This window comes from Phycodurus eques, chromosome 10 (genome assembly GCF_024500275.1).
Source record: "Phycodurus eques isolate BA_2022a chromosome 10, UOR_Pequ_1.1, whole genome shotgun sequence".
NCBI lineage: Eukaryota > Metazoa > Chordata > Actinopteri > Syngnathiformes > Syngnathidae > Phycodurus > Phycodurus eques.
The window spans coordinates 25,123,971-25,141,382 of record NC_084534.1 but is presented as its reverse complement, the minus strand read 5'-3'; the positions used below and the strand labels follow the sequence as shown (position 1 = coordinate 25,141,382).

Below are 17,412 nucleotides of genomic sequence, written 5' to 3'. Positions count from 1 at the left end.
TTTACCGACAGCGCATACTTGTCACTTTTCATTAACTTCAAATTGTATAGCTCTAATGGATCGCATAAGCCATAGTTGGGGTTGAAATTCACTTATGGGGCTCAAGCGAGAGAAATTAGGCACGCAGCAAATGCGGGCATACATTTGCTCAGATAATCCATTCAATGTAATAACTTGGAGTTCATTAATCCTGACCCTGGCTGTTGCAAAGCTTTTTTTTTTACATTATTATTCTTTAGGCATGATTAATTGCTCAGAGGTGCATACCGTGGCCTCCAAGAAGCAGATGCAACATGCCAATCCCGACGTATTTGCCCCCGCCGCAAGGCGTTTTACAAAAGACGTGTGAATTACGCATCGAATAATTAGCAGCGACGAACTAATCGCCAAGCTGCAGCGACTAATACGGCACTTCGGAATTGCCGGTTAACAGGTAGACCGCTTGCTCTCTTTTCAATTATTTGCCAGGAGCGAGCGCTGTGGAAGAAAAGTGCTGCGCACAGCGCTTTCGTTTGTGTAAGGACTCTGAATGCTTTGATTTGAAGATATTTTCTCCTCCAAAAAAAGGCACCGGTGTCATCAGTGTTGCTCTCGATCAGGCGACTAATCAGGTGTTGCCATGGAGACCAGAATGCTGGAGGAGAGGTTTCTTTTTTTTTTTTTGCATGACTTTTTATGACCTAGGAAGCACATTGGCCGAGTGGTTGGCTCGTCTGCCTCACAGTTCTGAAGTGTAGGGTCTAGTCTGCATTTCCTTCCAGTTCAGGTCACTGGCAGTCCTATAACAGGTGAATGGGACAAAGCCCCTGTAGAAATATTAAACATCTTTGTTTGACACAAGATGTCTTCAAGAGCTACCGAAGATAACCATATCCAAAGTCCATCACATTTGCAGGGTGACATCATAAACTCCTGCCATGAAAATGGACAAAGGTTACATACTGAAAGAGTACATAGTGTATGTGACTACGAAGGTCCATAATGTGTCTCTTTGCGAACATTAACTTTGTAACTGTAAAAGTGTGAATGTTGTATGTCTGTAGATATCTTAGCTGATTAGCAGCTAATCTTAGCTAATTAGAAAACGTGTTCCTCTCCTCCAGCGTTATATTTGTGCAAGCTAACAATAACTTTATCTCATCACAGCAGTTTGTTAAATGCATCATGTCATTAACCAACCTGTTTTCCGGTTTGGTCCAGTGTCTTTCCCCATAAGCGCCAATACAACTTCATGTATGGGGTTTTGGCTTGAAGACATTTGATTCTGAACTGGACTCCTTTAATTGAGGACCCTTGACATGGGAATTCTCATGAGAATGGGTAAATTTGAATGTTTTTTGTAATGTAAGCGTAGCTGTGATCCCCCCCTGTTATTTTCCTTTATTTCTCTATTAATAATACATTACTCTTGTTTGTTTAGTCATAATCACACAGGAGTAAATGTTAAGTGTTTGCCAATAAACAACGAAACATTGCTCTCGTGATGTTTTCAATCATGGCTGATCTGTGTTAATAATAGTCTTTCAAATTCATACGCATGGGTACTAAGGTTAAGTGGTTATATTGTTGTGTCTTTGTGCGCATCTAAAGTCACGCGTCTGATCCTTGACTTGCATACATGAATAAAATAAACAATATTTCTTTTAGCTGCTGTGACCTTTGATATGTTGATTATTAATGTTCACTAACAATTATAGTCCAAATGAGTCATTAAATATGATAAATAAGTCTGTTGTTGAGGTTATGGCTGTCCATATTCAAGCATTTTCTAACATCGGGTTGTTAACATTCAACCAGCGTCACCATTTCTAATCCTCACTTCAATCTGAAAGGTGCTAGACCCCCCAAATCAGCGCTAGTCGGCCCATCTCGGCCACGTCTCATCTCTTGGCCATTCTAACGATTATCCCATGAGCTTTTCAAACGATTGTCAGGAGGGTACGGCTGCAGTAATTAAAGGGACACGGGGGATTCGATTGGACATGGTTTGGCCGACTTGAAGAAGATGCCTCCGGGAATCTGCAAACGAGCGTGGGCGGTAGAGCAATGGGGGCTCCGGCGGGCCCCTCGGCGGACCACCCGCGCTTCACTTTCTATCGACGTTTCAAGAAACTTTGGTCCTTGACGTTGTCGCCGTCTTCTGTTCACTCAGGAGCTTTCATGAAGGTATAATTTCTTTAGTGGTTGCCTTTGAAGGCCAGTGACGCCGATTTCAAAGTCTTCTTCAAAGGCAGTGTTTCCTATTTTTGATTTGAAGACACTACTCCCAGATTCTTTCCAAAGCGGCTCAGTTGTAATGTAAAGGCATTCAATTGGATGAGAGAAAGAACTGATGTTAGTGGAGACAGAAGAGTTCCTCGCAGGCCGGCTTGCTCACCAGGTTAAGGGGTTAAGCGGGGTACACACATTCCGATGATTGGGTTAAATTTGAGCATTTTCCCCGCTTCTGATCTGAACAAAGTCAGCAAATGTCAGATTATGAAATGTCCTGAAAAAAATTACCATGCGGAATTATCCTGCGCTGTGACGTGAAACGGGGCAATAGCCAATTAAGCAGGATACACACATAGTGACCATCGGGACGATTTTTTTAGCATCCCCTGCTTTCCGATCAAAGTCAGCTAACGTCAGATTATCGAATGTTTTGCGATCATCCTGCAGTGTGGGATGTATTAAGAGTGACTATTCCTCCCTGATCACGCTAAAACACATTGTTGGTCCGATCAGCCGAAATGTTAAACCTGCTGGGCCCATGGCAAGTTCTTTATCTTTATAAATGGTAACAGGTGGATACAGAGGTTAATTATACCTTCTGCCATCTAGTGGAAGAGCATTCAATTGTTTTATCTGTCACTATACGTCACTGGCATAAATGATAATTTTAGGACCAATGAAATTGGATAATTTCTCACAGTGCACTTTTTTTAGGAATTACTGTCTTATAGCAATGACAGTACTGTATATTAATTTATAATGTCATATATTTCCTTGACCAAGAACTGTAGCTAAAGCGATAGATCAAGATCAAAACAAATTGTCCTGTGTGATTAAGTGATAAGTAAGTAAAAAAAAAAAAAAAAAAAAAAAAAAGTTTTTTCAATTATTATTTTTATTTTTTTAACTCTGCCGGGTCCCACAGCACCTCCCCTTCCTACGCAAGCATCTGCCAAGCTCGCAGCTGGTGCATTTTCTTGGCTCTATTTGATTTCGTCACGCAAAGTCAGTCCATTAAATAATTCCGTAATGTTCGGTTAGCTTTGGTCCTCCAGTGCAGCCACCCCCTCCGAGTGCTGTTAGCTTTTTTTTTTTTTTTCGTTTGCTCTACCTGCTGCTTACTCTCTCACATCTTAAATAAGCAGCATGAATGCTGCGCCTTACCTCCCCTTTCAACATAAATTTTACATCTCCTTCATACACAGATCTCCTTTTTGGGGACGTCTACACGGTCGCTCAAGCACTCCTTATCCTTTGTTCACGAGCTGAGCAGGATGCTGATTATTATTGTTTTTTTTCCCCGCGGAGAGAGATGTCAAAGATTCTCCACTCCACGGAGAGTTGTCCCTCTTTAACCTCCAACAATTGTTGTGAGATTGTCCGTCCCCGCAAAGCAAAGGTTAGGATGGAGTTTGACGCTAAAATAGCTGTAATGGCTGAGGCGAGTGACAGGGGAGATTCTACCGACGCGGCTTCATTCTTGAGCTCCTTTCACTCCTGACTCCAGTTGGCTTTAAAGACAGGCAACACAGTGTGTTTAGTAGTCCCCTCGTCTGCCTCACAGTTCTGAGGTTCTGGGTTCAAATCTCGAGTTTGCATGTTCTGCCCATGCCTGCGTGTGTGCATTTTCTCCAGGTACTCCCGCCCACATTCCTAAAACATGCACGTTAGACTCTAAATCAGCGCTGCTAAACTGTTTGTCGTACACCACATTGTAGTTACGCTTTCCCTCGGAGGGTCATTAAAAACCATATAAATGGTTAATCACCTCATATGATTGTGTATACACAACAAATTCAGAAGTCAAAGATAATAGGTTGTTCAGTTACTATAAAAAAGGAGGACTGGTATCAAAAAATGCTTGCATTATTTTCATTTTAACATTATTTATTACATATGACAATTTGAATTGAATTTGGTCCAGATTTTAGCAGGAAACATGGACGTTGATGCACATGATTTGCTTTTACGGGCCGTATCTGAAGAAGAATTGCCTTTATTGTCATGAACATGCATGCATGCACACAAAATGTGTTCTCTGCATTTTTACTCATCACAATGAACGCGCAGACTTGTTGTTGGAACACACTGGAGCAGGGGGCAGCTTAAACACCCGGGGAGCAGTTGTCTTGCTCAAGGGCACCACAGCTGTGAGTCCAGGAGATGTTGGTGGGTGGTCTGGTCGGGGTCTTGAATCTGGGTCTCCCACGATGGCAGGTGATGATTTCAACCATTAACCGTGATCTTAACCATTGGGCCACAGCTGGCCCCTGAGCCTTGAGTTTGACACCTGTGCTCTAAATGGTCCGTAGGTGTGTTTTTTTTTTTTTTCTATCTGTACCCTGCCATTGGCTGACAACCAATCCAGAATTGACCCCGCCACTCGCCCAGTCAGCTGCGACCCAAATGAGGAAAAGCGGTGTTAAATAAAATGGATGGAACGTTCCAAATCTTTATAGGACACTAAAGCGACTACTTTAATTTTGAACTTTTAGGATCATTTTACTTCATAAATGCAGAAATCATTGTAGTTCAAAGGATGATATACAGTAACAGTGGAATATAGTCTGTTTGAATCTCTATTACTGTTACCTTTCTAACAGATTGTCTGCACTCAGCACTACTTCTTTGACATGTTGGCTATACTGTAGTCGAAATGGAATGATGTCACTGTTGGAGCATCGCCGGCATTACCGGAGGAGCCCACCACGATTCCCCGTGGCCGGTCAGCATAGGTCACTGCGAGTAAGCCATCTATCTGTGTCATCCCGCACCCCCATCGCGTTCCCTCTCTGGAGACCCTCAGTATTGGATTTTACGCTTTTCACGTGGAGTCCGTCAGTGACTTTACACTAACACAGCCGAGATGATTTGTTTGACACCTCCCCATCAACTTCCTTTTATAAATCCAAATTGTTGAATAATACATGATATCATTCACGATTAGAAGTTAGATGTTTTTCTCAATGTAAAATATGTAGCAATACAGAGACTTGAGTGTGATGTACACACATTTGAGGTTGAACGACTTCACATTTTTTGAAAGCGACGCTAAGGTGATGATAGTCAAGTCCACTTCTATTAATCGATCTCATTGATATTTTTTTCCATTTGTCACCTTGATGCTCGAGCCTCCAAACTTGAGCTTGCTAATGCAACTTAACTCAGGGTAGCTACTTACTACAGTATATATTAATCATGTCCAGTTTTTAGAAATTACAGGAGGGAATACTTAGCAATAGCATTTATTCTGTTCGTTGTTTGTGCCTTTTCAGATCGCCGTTTTGCGTTTTTGATATATTTTGAGGATACACTTGCACATTTTGCATGTGAATGTGCTGCCAATCTCATTTTTAGTGAAATATTTCCACATGCTTGAGGCAACGCTGATAGTTTGCTGCGCCGACCGATTTTTGATTTCAGCGAAGCGTCCGTGTTGTGAATGCCAAAACATGTGATTGACGATTAATCGACTGCAAGCTACAAATGTCATTGCGGAGTGTAAAATCGACTAGTCGGTTCAACTCCTAACACAAAGACCAATTTTTAAAACGTGAGAGACCCCACACATAACGAGGAAAGAAAAATGTTGCGTGTGCTGACTGCTTAATCGTTTGTGGTGCACTCAAGCTGATTAACTCAGCACTCCAGATATGTAACAATATCTGTCGTAGTAGGCTACCAATGAATTTGATTGCAAGAGAGGGGAAATGCTCAACTTTGACCCAGTTATCTGTATATATGTGTGCTTAACTTGAAATAAAGTTTCTGACAGCAACATGAAGTGTACATTTGGTATTATACTAAGATTATGCATAGAAAAAAAAAAAAGCTTTTGCACAGCATGTTAAACTCAGCTCAGCGTTAGGGTTTATATACTCAACATCACATTGTTGCTATTAAATACCAAGATCTGCATGGAAAGCAGCGAGTGAGCGTGCATCGGCATGGCCTCGGGGCAGCGCAGTGGCTCAGTGGCGCATCCCAGCATGAGGATCGCTGCCTCGAATCCCAGCCATGCGTGTGTACACGTATGCTCCGTCAAGAAGTGTTGTTTAGCTTGAACGGCAGACTCTGACTTTGTGTTGCGTGAATGATTTTGGACTCTATATCCCTGATAACATTAAATCAGGCTATGCAATTCTAAAAAAAAAAGTGGATTTCCCCTGCCCGTCCAAGTGCCGAAATTCCGATACTTTGCCTGTAGCTGGATTTATTGTTTGGGGGGGAGGGTATTACATTGGATGTTACACATATCTTATTACTGTTGTGAATACATGCAAAACTGCTAAATTGCATGTAAGTAATTACAAAAGTTTCAACAATGAGCAGTAACAACATGGATGTAAACTAATACATAAATAATACAAACATAAAAGGTTATGTAGTGTTTACCCCACTGATTTAAATGAGGATAACCTCCACATTACTCCACTAGTCAATCTCAGCCATTATTCCCCCCCCCCCCCCCCCCCCCACACACACACACACACACACAAATAAATAGCAAGAGGTGAGTTTTTCAGTGGATAGGGTAGGTTCCCCCCCCCCCAAGAATCAGTGAATAGGTGAATTTCTGAGTCTAGAAATGCTAATATGCGGGAGAACACGTTGTACAAAATAACTGACAAATTGTAGCAATTTCATGGCAAAATACAACCATTTCAGTCCCGCATAAAATACACTTTTTTGTATGATTTCCTACTAAAATACAAATGAGAAAACACATATGCACAATAGTTACTAAGATTTTGGTTGGACTAGTTTGGGCAGATTCATGTGTCATTTCGATGATTGACGGGGTATATCTGATCTATACAATATGTACCGGATTTTTACCGGATGTGGAACAGGCTCGATTCCGTCCTGAATGTATCCATTCCATACGCTGCCTTGACGCAGTAAGAGCAATCTAAATTGTCCGTTGAACCTTGCAATGTAAATCCAGGCTAAGACCTCACAAGAACTATGATAAAAATCCACCTTAAATATTTTACAAAGTTTCACATTTGGTTTTGTCTGTGAAGACTGAATTTACAGTTTGAGGTGTAACCAACATGATGGTGATGCGTATCACATCTCGATCTAACTACTACTTACTTGTGCACTTCTTGAGCCCGGAGCCTTTCTTCAGGGCGTGTCGGCTCAGCTTGCAACTGAAGTTGTTCTCCCAGAACTCGGCGAACCAGATGTTTCGTCTGTTGTTCTCCAGCGTACGGCTGATGAAGTAGCGATCGAAGCCTGGACACATTCACCAGCGTCGGTTGTTACATAAAGAGCAACTCGGGAATATGTGGACACTTAGATGGTGCTCTATTGAAAGATGGCACGGTTCGGATCCTTTCCGTCATTTTGCAAATGACCGTATTTCCCCGAATAGTAGTCCAGCTGTTAGACGCCATGCCCCAATTAGTCGCACTTAAGACAAATAAATGCCTCCCTAAAATAGATGCCTCCAGTTCCCCATCAGGAAAAAAAAACAGGCGACAGGAGGGTTAAACGCGGGGGATGTTTGAACTCTGTTGCTAACCCAAACTGCAGCACCCACTGAAGCAGATAAACAGTATCACAAGTAAATTCAAGTGTAGAGTCTTAGCTTGCAGTGCTAAGAATGATCTTACTTTATGCATCGATGATGACATCTTTAACAACAATTAAAGTTCCACTAGACTCTGACGTTTGGTGGCTCCACAACTGCGTTTATCCTCCGGGTAACTCTGTGGCTTATTTGTTCAATGAAGTCTGCCTCTCTTCTTGCCATTTATCTGGATTTCTTCATACTTGTCCTTTATATTGTGTTTTCAACTCAAGCGTTCCAGTGTGGTTGCTCCACAATGTTGTGTGCAACCAAGTTTATATTCGAAGACCTACACTTATTTTTTTTCAATGCAGGCTGCCTCTTTTCTTGTCGATTTTCTGCATTTCTTCACAAAAGCCCTTTTATTTAGTTTTAAACTCCAGCGTTCCAGTAGACGCTGACATGTGGTCGCTCCGTAATATTGAGTGTGTCTGTGATTATATTTGCGGGAGCAACACGACTTATTTGTTCAACGCCCTCTGCCTCGGTTCTTGATGCTACATTTCTCCACCATAAACACTCCTATTAAAGGCCTCTCTGCAGTAAATAAAGTGCCCCTGGCTACTATTTGCGGAAATACGGTATCCACTGTATGATTCCTAAGACTGTCTTTACCCTTGATGGACTGGCGCTTGGGCAGGATGGTGACCGCCCCTTCCGCCATCTCCTCCTGGTGCAGGACAGGAGAAATCTTGGAGCCCCAGCTGTCGGAGCCCACCCAAATGAAATGACCCGTCTGGTTAGCCTTTTTAGCAGCGTGGAGCAACCGCCTGCAAGAGGGGAGAATATGAAGTAGACCTCAACAGGGGATAAGGGATCGGCCAACTTTGGCTTATTCTGCAATTCATCACACAACGGACCGTGTATTTTGCCACCTACTTGATGTCATCTTCGTTGGCGAAAATGATGACGACTCTGGCGTTGGGATTCTCACGTAGGCGTCTGATGATCTTGTCGAATTCGCCCTGCGTGGGTTCCCTGGGAATCTTTACCGACTGGGAGATGCACACGCCCCCTTTAATGCAAACACAGCAACAGGGAATCTGTTAATGTGTGCTGGACAGGGTGTGTTTTGTTAGGCAGCTAACGGAGAGAGATGTTGTTTAGTGACATAATGATACTTTACTTCTCATAGACGCAACGGTGATCGTTGTAGCCAGGAAATCTAAGGCTGCATGGCATGATGCCCAACTCAGATTTTTTATTCAGTCCGATTTTTATGTGCTGAATATATCACATCTGATTCACGTATTTATTTACACCCAACAATGTACACATAGTGGGGAAGGAGTGAGAATAGCAAAGTTTCTTGCAGCTTTCTCACATCTCCTTCTTGAAAAAACGTGTTTAAATTCTCACTTTGGCGTCTAGACAGTCAAGGTCCCTCGAGACAAAACACAGACATCACGCCAAATCTTTGAACATTTGATGAATGCTTGCGCATGCTAAATACTCCGATGGCGCACTTGCGTTGTGATGTACACTTTCTCACAATACAGCATGTTGTAAAAATCAATCTAGAGGATAAGGCGAGAACAAAACCCCAAATAGAGGCTCCAAATCTTTGTAGACTGCCAAAAGGAGCAGAAGCTTTTCTAACTGCGAAGTAACACCATATGTTCTTCAATTTTGTTCATATACCGGCAGTGTAGTTAATGAAGACAACATCTTGCATTGTTCTATTGTATGTTTTGAGGCATGCCAACGCTGTGATTCTAAGAACGGTAACACCATATGGAACATCGATAATGAGAGTTTGTCAGAGGTTTGACACCAGACCGATATATTGCTTGTTAAAAGAAGACCTTGAAGATAACATGATAATTATCTTCTGTTTCTGTGGCTCATCATTTCTTAGATTCATCCAAATGAAGATGTAAACAATCCACAATTGATTATTTCCGGAAGAAAGAACATGGATGGTGATGTGAGTTAATTTTTTTATAAGATACAAAAATTGCCAGTTCAAAGTATATGAACAGATACAAGAGTGAATTATTGATGCAAGTGATGTGTGCATTGATTTTTGTGCGATAAGACTCCAAGAGCCCAGTTTGATTATTTATCAATATAATCTTAATTAGTAACAGTGCTGTAATGTTTTTGCCAATGATTTGAATACACACATGAAAACGTCAAAGTGCGAGGTGAGCGGAAGACTATTACATCATCATTCGCTTAGTTTGTTCGTTACCACAAAACTTAGTAGAGGGGTGATACATTGGTCAAACTAATTAAAACTTGGTACATATCGAGTAATTTATTATCTTTTTGAAAAACTTTGAACGGCACAGTCCACCCCAGAATTGAAATGGCAGCACCCATCCATTTATAACATCATCTGTTATGAATCAGGAAGTATTCTGCCGTATTCGAGTTTTGTGACCAGTTTTTGACCTGGTATTTATGATATTCGTTGGAGGGCTGAAATATCAATCATAAAACAAGGGACCAAGGTGAAGTCTTGCTCGAGTAATTCAGGCCTATTGTTATTTACTATTATTAATTATTGTCCCATGTTGAAGTAAGCAGATTATTGATTTTGAATTGGGTACTGTATATCTGAGGGCCAAAGTTCAAAACGGTACTTGTCACATCTTTGCAAGTTGCAATTTTATAAAAACCCATCATCACCGAGCTTTTGGGGATTATTGAGAAACACGCTCTATTGATTTCGGATGACATTGGAGCCAAACTCTTAAATTGGCTCAGGTCAGTCAAATTGATGCATTTTTTTCCACCCTTACTGGGCAGTACATTTGTGGTCTGCAGTTACCAATAGAATGACACGGATCGTCTCTGTTTGATTTGTTTTTTCGTCTGTTTGAATTTTTTTATCTTTTTCATTTCCAACCGTTTGACATTTTAGCACCAAATACAGTCTGTCAAATCTGTCTTTTCACAGCAGTCACTGTATGTTGCACATGAACGTTTGTTTCAAAATGTTGAAGCAGACTTGTTTGGCATCATCTCCCCCACAGTCTCTCCCATGACTGTGAAGCTATGGTGGTGGAAGATCCACCGATTTCCAAGTGACTACACTGAAGCGCTCTCACTGAAGCGCTCACTGAAGCGCTCTCAAGCAGAACTGCTATGAAGACATCTAAAAACTGTTTGCAATTGTGACAAAAATATGCGTAATATCTGTAACTACTGGCTGGTTTAGACCTGCAACAGTGAAAATAATTGTGAAGGATGAGCTTAAAGCATTGTTGTTGTTTTTTATTCAAGGTTGTCAGCACTTGGGACCAGAGGTGGGGAGAGTAGCCAAACATTGTACTCAAGTAAGAGTACTGTTGCAGAGTAAAAAAGTACCCAGTGAAAAAAATACCCACGTTCTGAGTTACTAGTGACTAACTTTTGATTTATTTTTAAAATCAGAACATGAACGTCAAATAAAATAAAATTTGTACAACTCAATCTTTTTGAGAGGGGAGGTAAAAATAAACAACTGAAATAAACTTGAATGTGATTGACTTGGACTTGACGTTTGCCGTAATTTCTCGTGTATAATACGCACCCCCAAAGTTGACCTCATAATTCTGGAAAACCTTCCTACCTATGTATAATGCATTTTTAGAATGCATGATTTTGCTTCTACCCATATGATCAAAACACAAAGTAGTATCTGTATTTTGTTTTGTTTTTCCTGAAAATGTATTCTGAAGTTAAGCACTTTATTTGAACACGTAATTCTTTTTTTAATTTACTTGCTCTTATTTTGAAATTAACAGCCCTGCTTTTATTTAGTAAATTAGAAAACACACAGTTGTGCTCGTATGTTTGATTACCGAGGCAGAATTTGTAAGATGGGTACAATGCTTTAAAGAAAACATGAAGGACCAGGCGAAACACATTTAATTTTATTTTAATTGGATTCAAATTAAATGGTCAAGCATTTCAGAAAAGCATTATCATTAAACAAATCATAACCATAAAGAAATTAATGATGGTTGTTGTTCAGTCAGTCATATTTAAAAAAACAATATTTCACAAATTTTGCCAGGGTATTGGAATGAAAGTGTAGGATACACCTTTTTTATAACCACTAGGTGGCGGTGGCATTTTGGAATGAAAGTGTACAGCTTTTTAATAACCACTAGATGGCGACATACATTTATACAATTTGAAAGTTTTTTCCATTTGCCCTATACCTATGTATAATGTGCACTATTGATTTTTGACAAAACAAAATTTGGGGGGGGAATGCCCATTATACACGAGAAATTACGGTAACTGCCTTCTTGGCCAGGTCACCATTGTAAAAGAGATGTTCTGTTTTAACTGGTCTGGTTAAAGCTCAAATAAGATAAATCAAAATAAATCTGGTTGCACTCCCACTTATAAATGGCATGTGGCTGTGTTCAGAAGTAACAGATGACATTCAAACTCATGTTCAATGGGAGTGCACACACCTGCCACCATTAAAATTTTTAAGTGGGAAAAGAAATACAACACATGCAAAGGGCCTTACAGAGACATTATTTACTGTATCCACTAAAATGATGGAATGAAGAAGCTGTTTGCTGACCATACTTATTGATAGAGTGTGTTTATGTTTGTGTGTGTGTGTGTGTGTGTGAGTGAGTGAGAGCGAGAGAGTGAGAGAGAGAGAGAGAGAGAGAGAGAGAGAGAGAGAGAGAGATGGATGGATGGATGGAAAGTAGAGAACGGCTAGTCGAGTATTGTAACGCAGTAAAAGCACAGTTTCTTATTAACATAAACACTCGAGTAAAAGTAAAAAGTGTTTCATTCAAATACAATTTATCCAAAAGAGTAAATGTTTATCCAAAAGAGTAAATGTAGCGCGTTCCTACGCACCTCTGCTTGGGACATATTATGAAAAATTGACTTTTTAAATGACTTGTATACAAATTGTTGGGTTTTTGCCTGCCCACTAAACAGCACGTCACAGACTTGATATTAAGGCACCCGGAGGCTGCTTAAAATTGTGGAAAAATTGCATAAGGGCAGCACAGTGAAGTAGTGTTTTGCACTCCTGACTCACAGCTCTGAGGTTCCGGCGTCAAATCTCAGCTCAGGCCTTCTGTGTAGAGTTTGCATATTTTCCCTGTGCTTGTTTGGGTTTTTTTCCAGGGCTTGCCACATTCATCAAACCATGCAGGTTAAGTTCATGAAAGACTTTAAAATGTCTTTTTTTTCTTTTTTTTTTTCTTCCTTAGATAGGTCAGCTGAGAATAGGCTCCAGTTCACCCATGACCCTCATGAGAACAACATGTCTGTGTAGATTCTCATTTATTCAGGTCATGTTTAGTTCTATGTTGACCACCCCAGGGGACACAAGCACTGACGCAAAAATAGGGAGATGCCACACCTAAAACAATTTGAACTAAAGAAGGCTTTTGGATTACAGGTGTGACGTCTTTAACAAACAAGAACACTCACGTTGGCTTGATTCAACCTTTGCAGAGTAATGAGGACAAGTGCTATCGGAAATAGATGGATGAAAAAGGTCTATTTTGTTAACAAAGTAAGGGCAATCAGTTCTTCTCGTGGTCTGAACAAGCAAAACCTAAATGTCTTCTGGCGTGAGATCAATGCAGGATCATTTACTATTTGACTCTCCATCCCAAATGAGGTTACTCAAGATCACAGAAATAAATGTTTGGCTTTTGCAGATCTCTACTTAGTTGGCAGAGGAGATGTAAAGAATATCCAAGTGGATTTATTTTTATTTTTAATGGCATGATATCGTCTGAAGCCAAAGTGAGCTGCGGTACACCAATCGTGGAGTGTACGCGCCGTCTCTGGGCTTGAGTGTGAAACTAAAAACATCTTTCCAATGCTGCAGCGACACCGTTCAAAAGCAAGTGCTTAATTTAACACATTTCAATTGTCTGTATGATGAGTTCAAAAGCTCAAAGCGCTGCAGCCTACAAAACACCAGATAATGATATACATAGAAAAGAGAACTAGTTTTATTGACTTAGATCCTTGAAGAGGAAGGAGATAGTATTGGTTTCTTTATAAAAGATTGTATTGATTCCCCAGCAATTATTAAGTAGATTTAAAGCATTTGGCAAAGGAAGAATCATCACAGATTCATTCCGAATCGCTCCTAGAATCGTCTTTGTCTTCTTTTGCTTCATATGTTGTTCTTTCTTTGTTTAGTGAGTGCTGAAAGAGCAGCTGATGTGGGAGAATCTCAGGCTTTTTGTAATTTACGAAACAGAGAGCAGAATGTTTTGATTGAAAAGCCCATATTTGGACGACAATAAAAAATAGTACTGTATATCACTAGACAACATTTCGAACTGAAGAAGCCTTTTGGAATAAAGTTCAAATGTCATCTCCAACAACCAACAACAGTGCATTTGGCTCGATTCCACCTTTGCCGAGTCTCCTGACCTGAATGACCGAGAACCGACACAGACAGTACCACACGAGATTTGCCCTTTTATCCTCATTTATATTTGGTAAAATTCCAGTGTTTCAAGCGGGATACACATATAACGATAGTCGGGTCGGACTTTTACAAAAAAAATTGTCAGGCAAGATTTTCGGATATCTTGAGATTATCCTGTGCTGTGTGGGGTGCGTTAAAAATGGTTTTACCTCCCCAATCAGCTCAGAAAATGGGAAGGGCCAACAATCGCAAATGTTAAACTGTTCAGTATTTACTAGAGATGTCCCGATCCAACTTTTTCACTTCTGATCCGGTACCGATATTGAAGCCTTGAATTCTGGAAAAGGGTCCGATCTGATATCAGCAAAAATCTTCCAAACTTTACTTATTCATAAGTGAGGAATGTTATAAAAGGCTTGATGAAGTGCTATTACTCGAACAGCGAACAATAATCAGCAACAGTTGGTATGAGAAAAACTGACCCATTATTAACTTATCTTTAAAAATAAGAATGTACTACAATTGAATAAAATAAATAACAAGTATATTAGGAAATCCTGAAAAATAACTTCAATCAAACCAATAAGAAAAATATATATCTAAATTGCCACATCACCACCACTTGACTTAAACATAAGCATAGTCTACATTTGAAAAAATGAAATAAAACATAAATTAGAAAACCATGAAAAACAATCGCAATAGATATGAAATACAAATTATACTTTTAAAGTGCAAAATAATTAAAGTTCAATTGAGTTATTTTTTAGTTCGTATATGGTGGGAACATCATTTGCTTTCTCCACATGTGCAGCAATACAGTTTTTAACTTCTTGATGCAATTGGGGTTAAGTTTTATTGACAATCGTTGTTCCTGCTGTGCACATCTTGGCCTCGGAGGGGCAGTGTGATTCACGCAATGAGATACACACTTGTAGTAACAAAGAAAGTAGAAAAAGTCACGATCGGGTATTGTTATTATAACTCGTTTTTCAGAGAATTTGAAGAACGTATGCCAGAGAGTATTGTTATATTGCCTGTTTTATATGTGTTTATACAGCGTTTGTGTTCCAATATTCATTCTTTTTAGAGATATAAGTGCCGCGCGTTTCATGCTAATTTTCGTTAGTTCATCCATGGTGTTTTTCATTCATTGTGTATTAGCTTTGAGCTAGCGATATTTTTCAAAAACAAAGAAAGAAACGAAGTCTGTCATTGTATTTGAACGTTGAATAGGTGTAATTCTTTTGTTATGCTTTTAGTTTTCCAGTGAACTTCACCTGGAGTGTCAATTCATGACTTTAAGCACGCAACATTTACTCTAGAAGACAACGAGGGATGCCTCTTTTAGTCTTCAAGTCGTTTGCACTCATAGCTTGTTAAAATTCCGCAGTGAATCAATGCGGATAGTGTCCCTGTTAGTGACAAACACTCAGATCATTATCATCCAAATGGAATTCCCGAGCAGTTGCCCCTACTCATGTCGCAGAGCTTTTAAGCATCTGTCAGCTAATTGTTTTGATTTTTCAGGCCCGGTAAATGCAACGCTCTGGCTCGCCGTTGTCTAAGTAATCATCATAGGTTCTGCATCCAGCTGGCAAAAAATAAATAAAAAAGGTGGAAAAAGACTGACTGCCTGTCTGTCCTGGAAGACGATGTCAGGAATTAGCTGCTGGACGGAGCTGAGCGTTTAGAAGCCAGACAGACACAAAATCAAAAGCGTAGCTTTACACCAGAGAAGGCAGACACAGTGGTCACATGATTGCTCAAGGTGCATTTGCTCTGCAGGATCTTTTGGGGTAACTTGAGTGTTTGCGGTGTCATATAGCGACTTTTCGGAGAGTAGTTACTGAGGAGAGGTGTTTGAATACTACATTTTGGTAATTGGTTCTGCTGTAATTTATCTACCCCTGAACGAGTCACCGTTCAGTGGATAATACAGACTCGTACTGGCAATTTTGGGAGCTGGGTCTGTCGAGTACGAACATATCTGATTGAACAACTACTTCTCCCGCCCAATGTTGCCAACATTTTCACTTTGTTATTGGATCTGTCAACTTTTCAGAGCTTTTTGGCAACTTTAATCATCCAAATCCTCTAGCGACTTTTTGTAGTCGACAAAGTGATCTGGAAGTGTGTGCTTAATGTCTTCCTTTCTTCACTATAATGTTAAACTTATTGACCCCCTTTGTTCATTTGTAGCTCTAAATATGTTTAGGTTATGTTTTCGCTCACCTTTTCAGGCCTTAAGCAATAACAATGCAAGTGATGCACAGTAATTGACACCCCTACCCCCAAATGTTTATAATTGCATATAAATATAATGTCAGTAGTTGAAACTGTATTTACAACATGAACCATGATCCTAAAACAGTTTAATATCATTTCAAATTCATCTTTATATCATCATTACCCTTAAAATTCTGATTTGATTTGAAAAAGACCACCGGACGTTTGCATGAACAGTGGAACCTCAAATTAACAAACCTGGAAAACGATGACTTTGGATTGAACAGATAGAAAATGGTATCCAGTTGGAACTCAAAATGCCCCTTTTTAACGGACAATGTCTGTTAGTTCCCGAAATGGCCGCTGTCGTTTACTGGCGCCAACACCAGACAGACTGGTACCCGTATTTCCGGGTTGTGCCGTTGTGGTCACAGATATGAAGACAGATCCGGCTAACCGACGGAGCTCCAAAGGGGCGTGTCGTATTCATGTTGATTACTCGCGTTTACTCGAGTCTCGTCTCTCGAACTTTAATGGACAACCGCTCCCCCCATTAGTCCGTTAAACCGAGCTTCCACTGTCCATGTTCTCTAATCTCCACTAACAACCCAGGCTAAGTTTAGCGCCTCCCCAACATACAGATTTTCTCGCAAAGTCGAGATCTATCATTTCAACATACTGTACTACTTTCCTGTTTCGACAGCACAATAGGTGAGTTTGAGCGAATAGCTGGAGAAAGGTTCCGCAGGGGGAAAAAAAGGTAAATAGGTGAATTTGTGGATAGGGAACTACAACTATGAGGGGGATTGCTGTATTCTGAAAATGAATTTATGATGTCATATAGGAAGTTTTAAGACAGCCGCTAGCAACTCAATTTCCCCGAAGAACTGTTCCACCTTCCTCAGTTTCTAATTTCATTGATTAGACATTATCCATCAACGTAAATACGGCTAATTTAAGACGCTGGCTTTATGGCCATGAGATGGACTCGTTCAAGGAAGATCTGCCTTTTATTTCCCCTGCT

General features: G+C 40.2%; 1 protein-coding gene across 2 annotated transcripts in view; it reads right to left on the bottom strand.

Annotated features, from left to right (window-relative positions):
* The window catches only part of LOC133409013 (metabotropic glutamate receptor 4-like), a 152,824-nt gene that overhangs the window by 36,415 nt on the left and 98,997 nt on the right, over positions 1–17,412 (bottom strand). For both annotated transcript variants that reach the window (XM_061688485.1, XM_061688486.1), the window contains 3 exons: positions 8,672–8,807; positions 8,408–8,562; positions 7,315–7,455 (listed from right to left, as the gene is read on the bottom strand). In XM_061688485.1, coding sequence (XP_061544469.1) covers positions 7,315–7,455; positions 8,408–8,562; positions 8,672–8,807 — 432 coding nt within the window. The remainder of the gene's footprint in view (positions 1–7,314; positions 7,456–8,407; positions 8,563–8,671; positions 8,808–17,412) is intronic.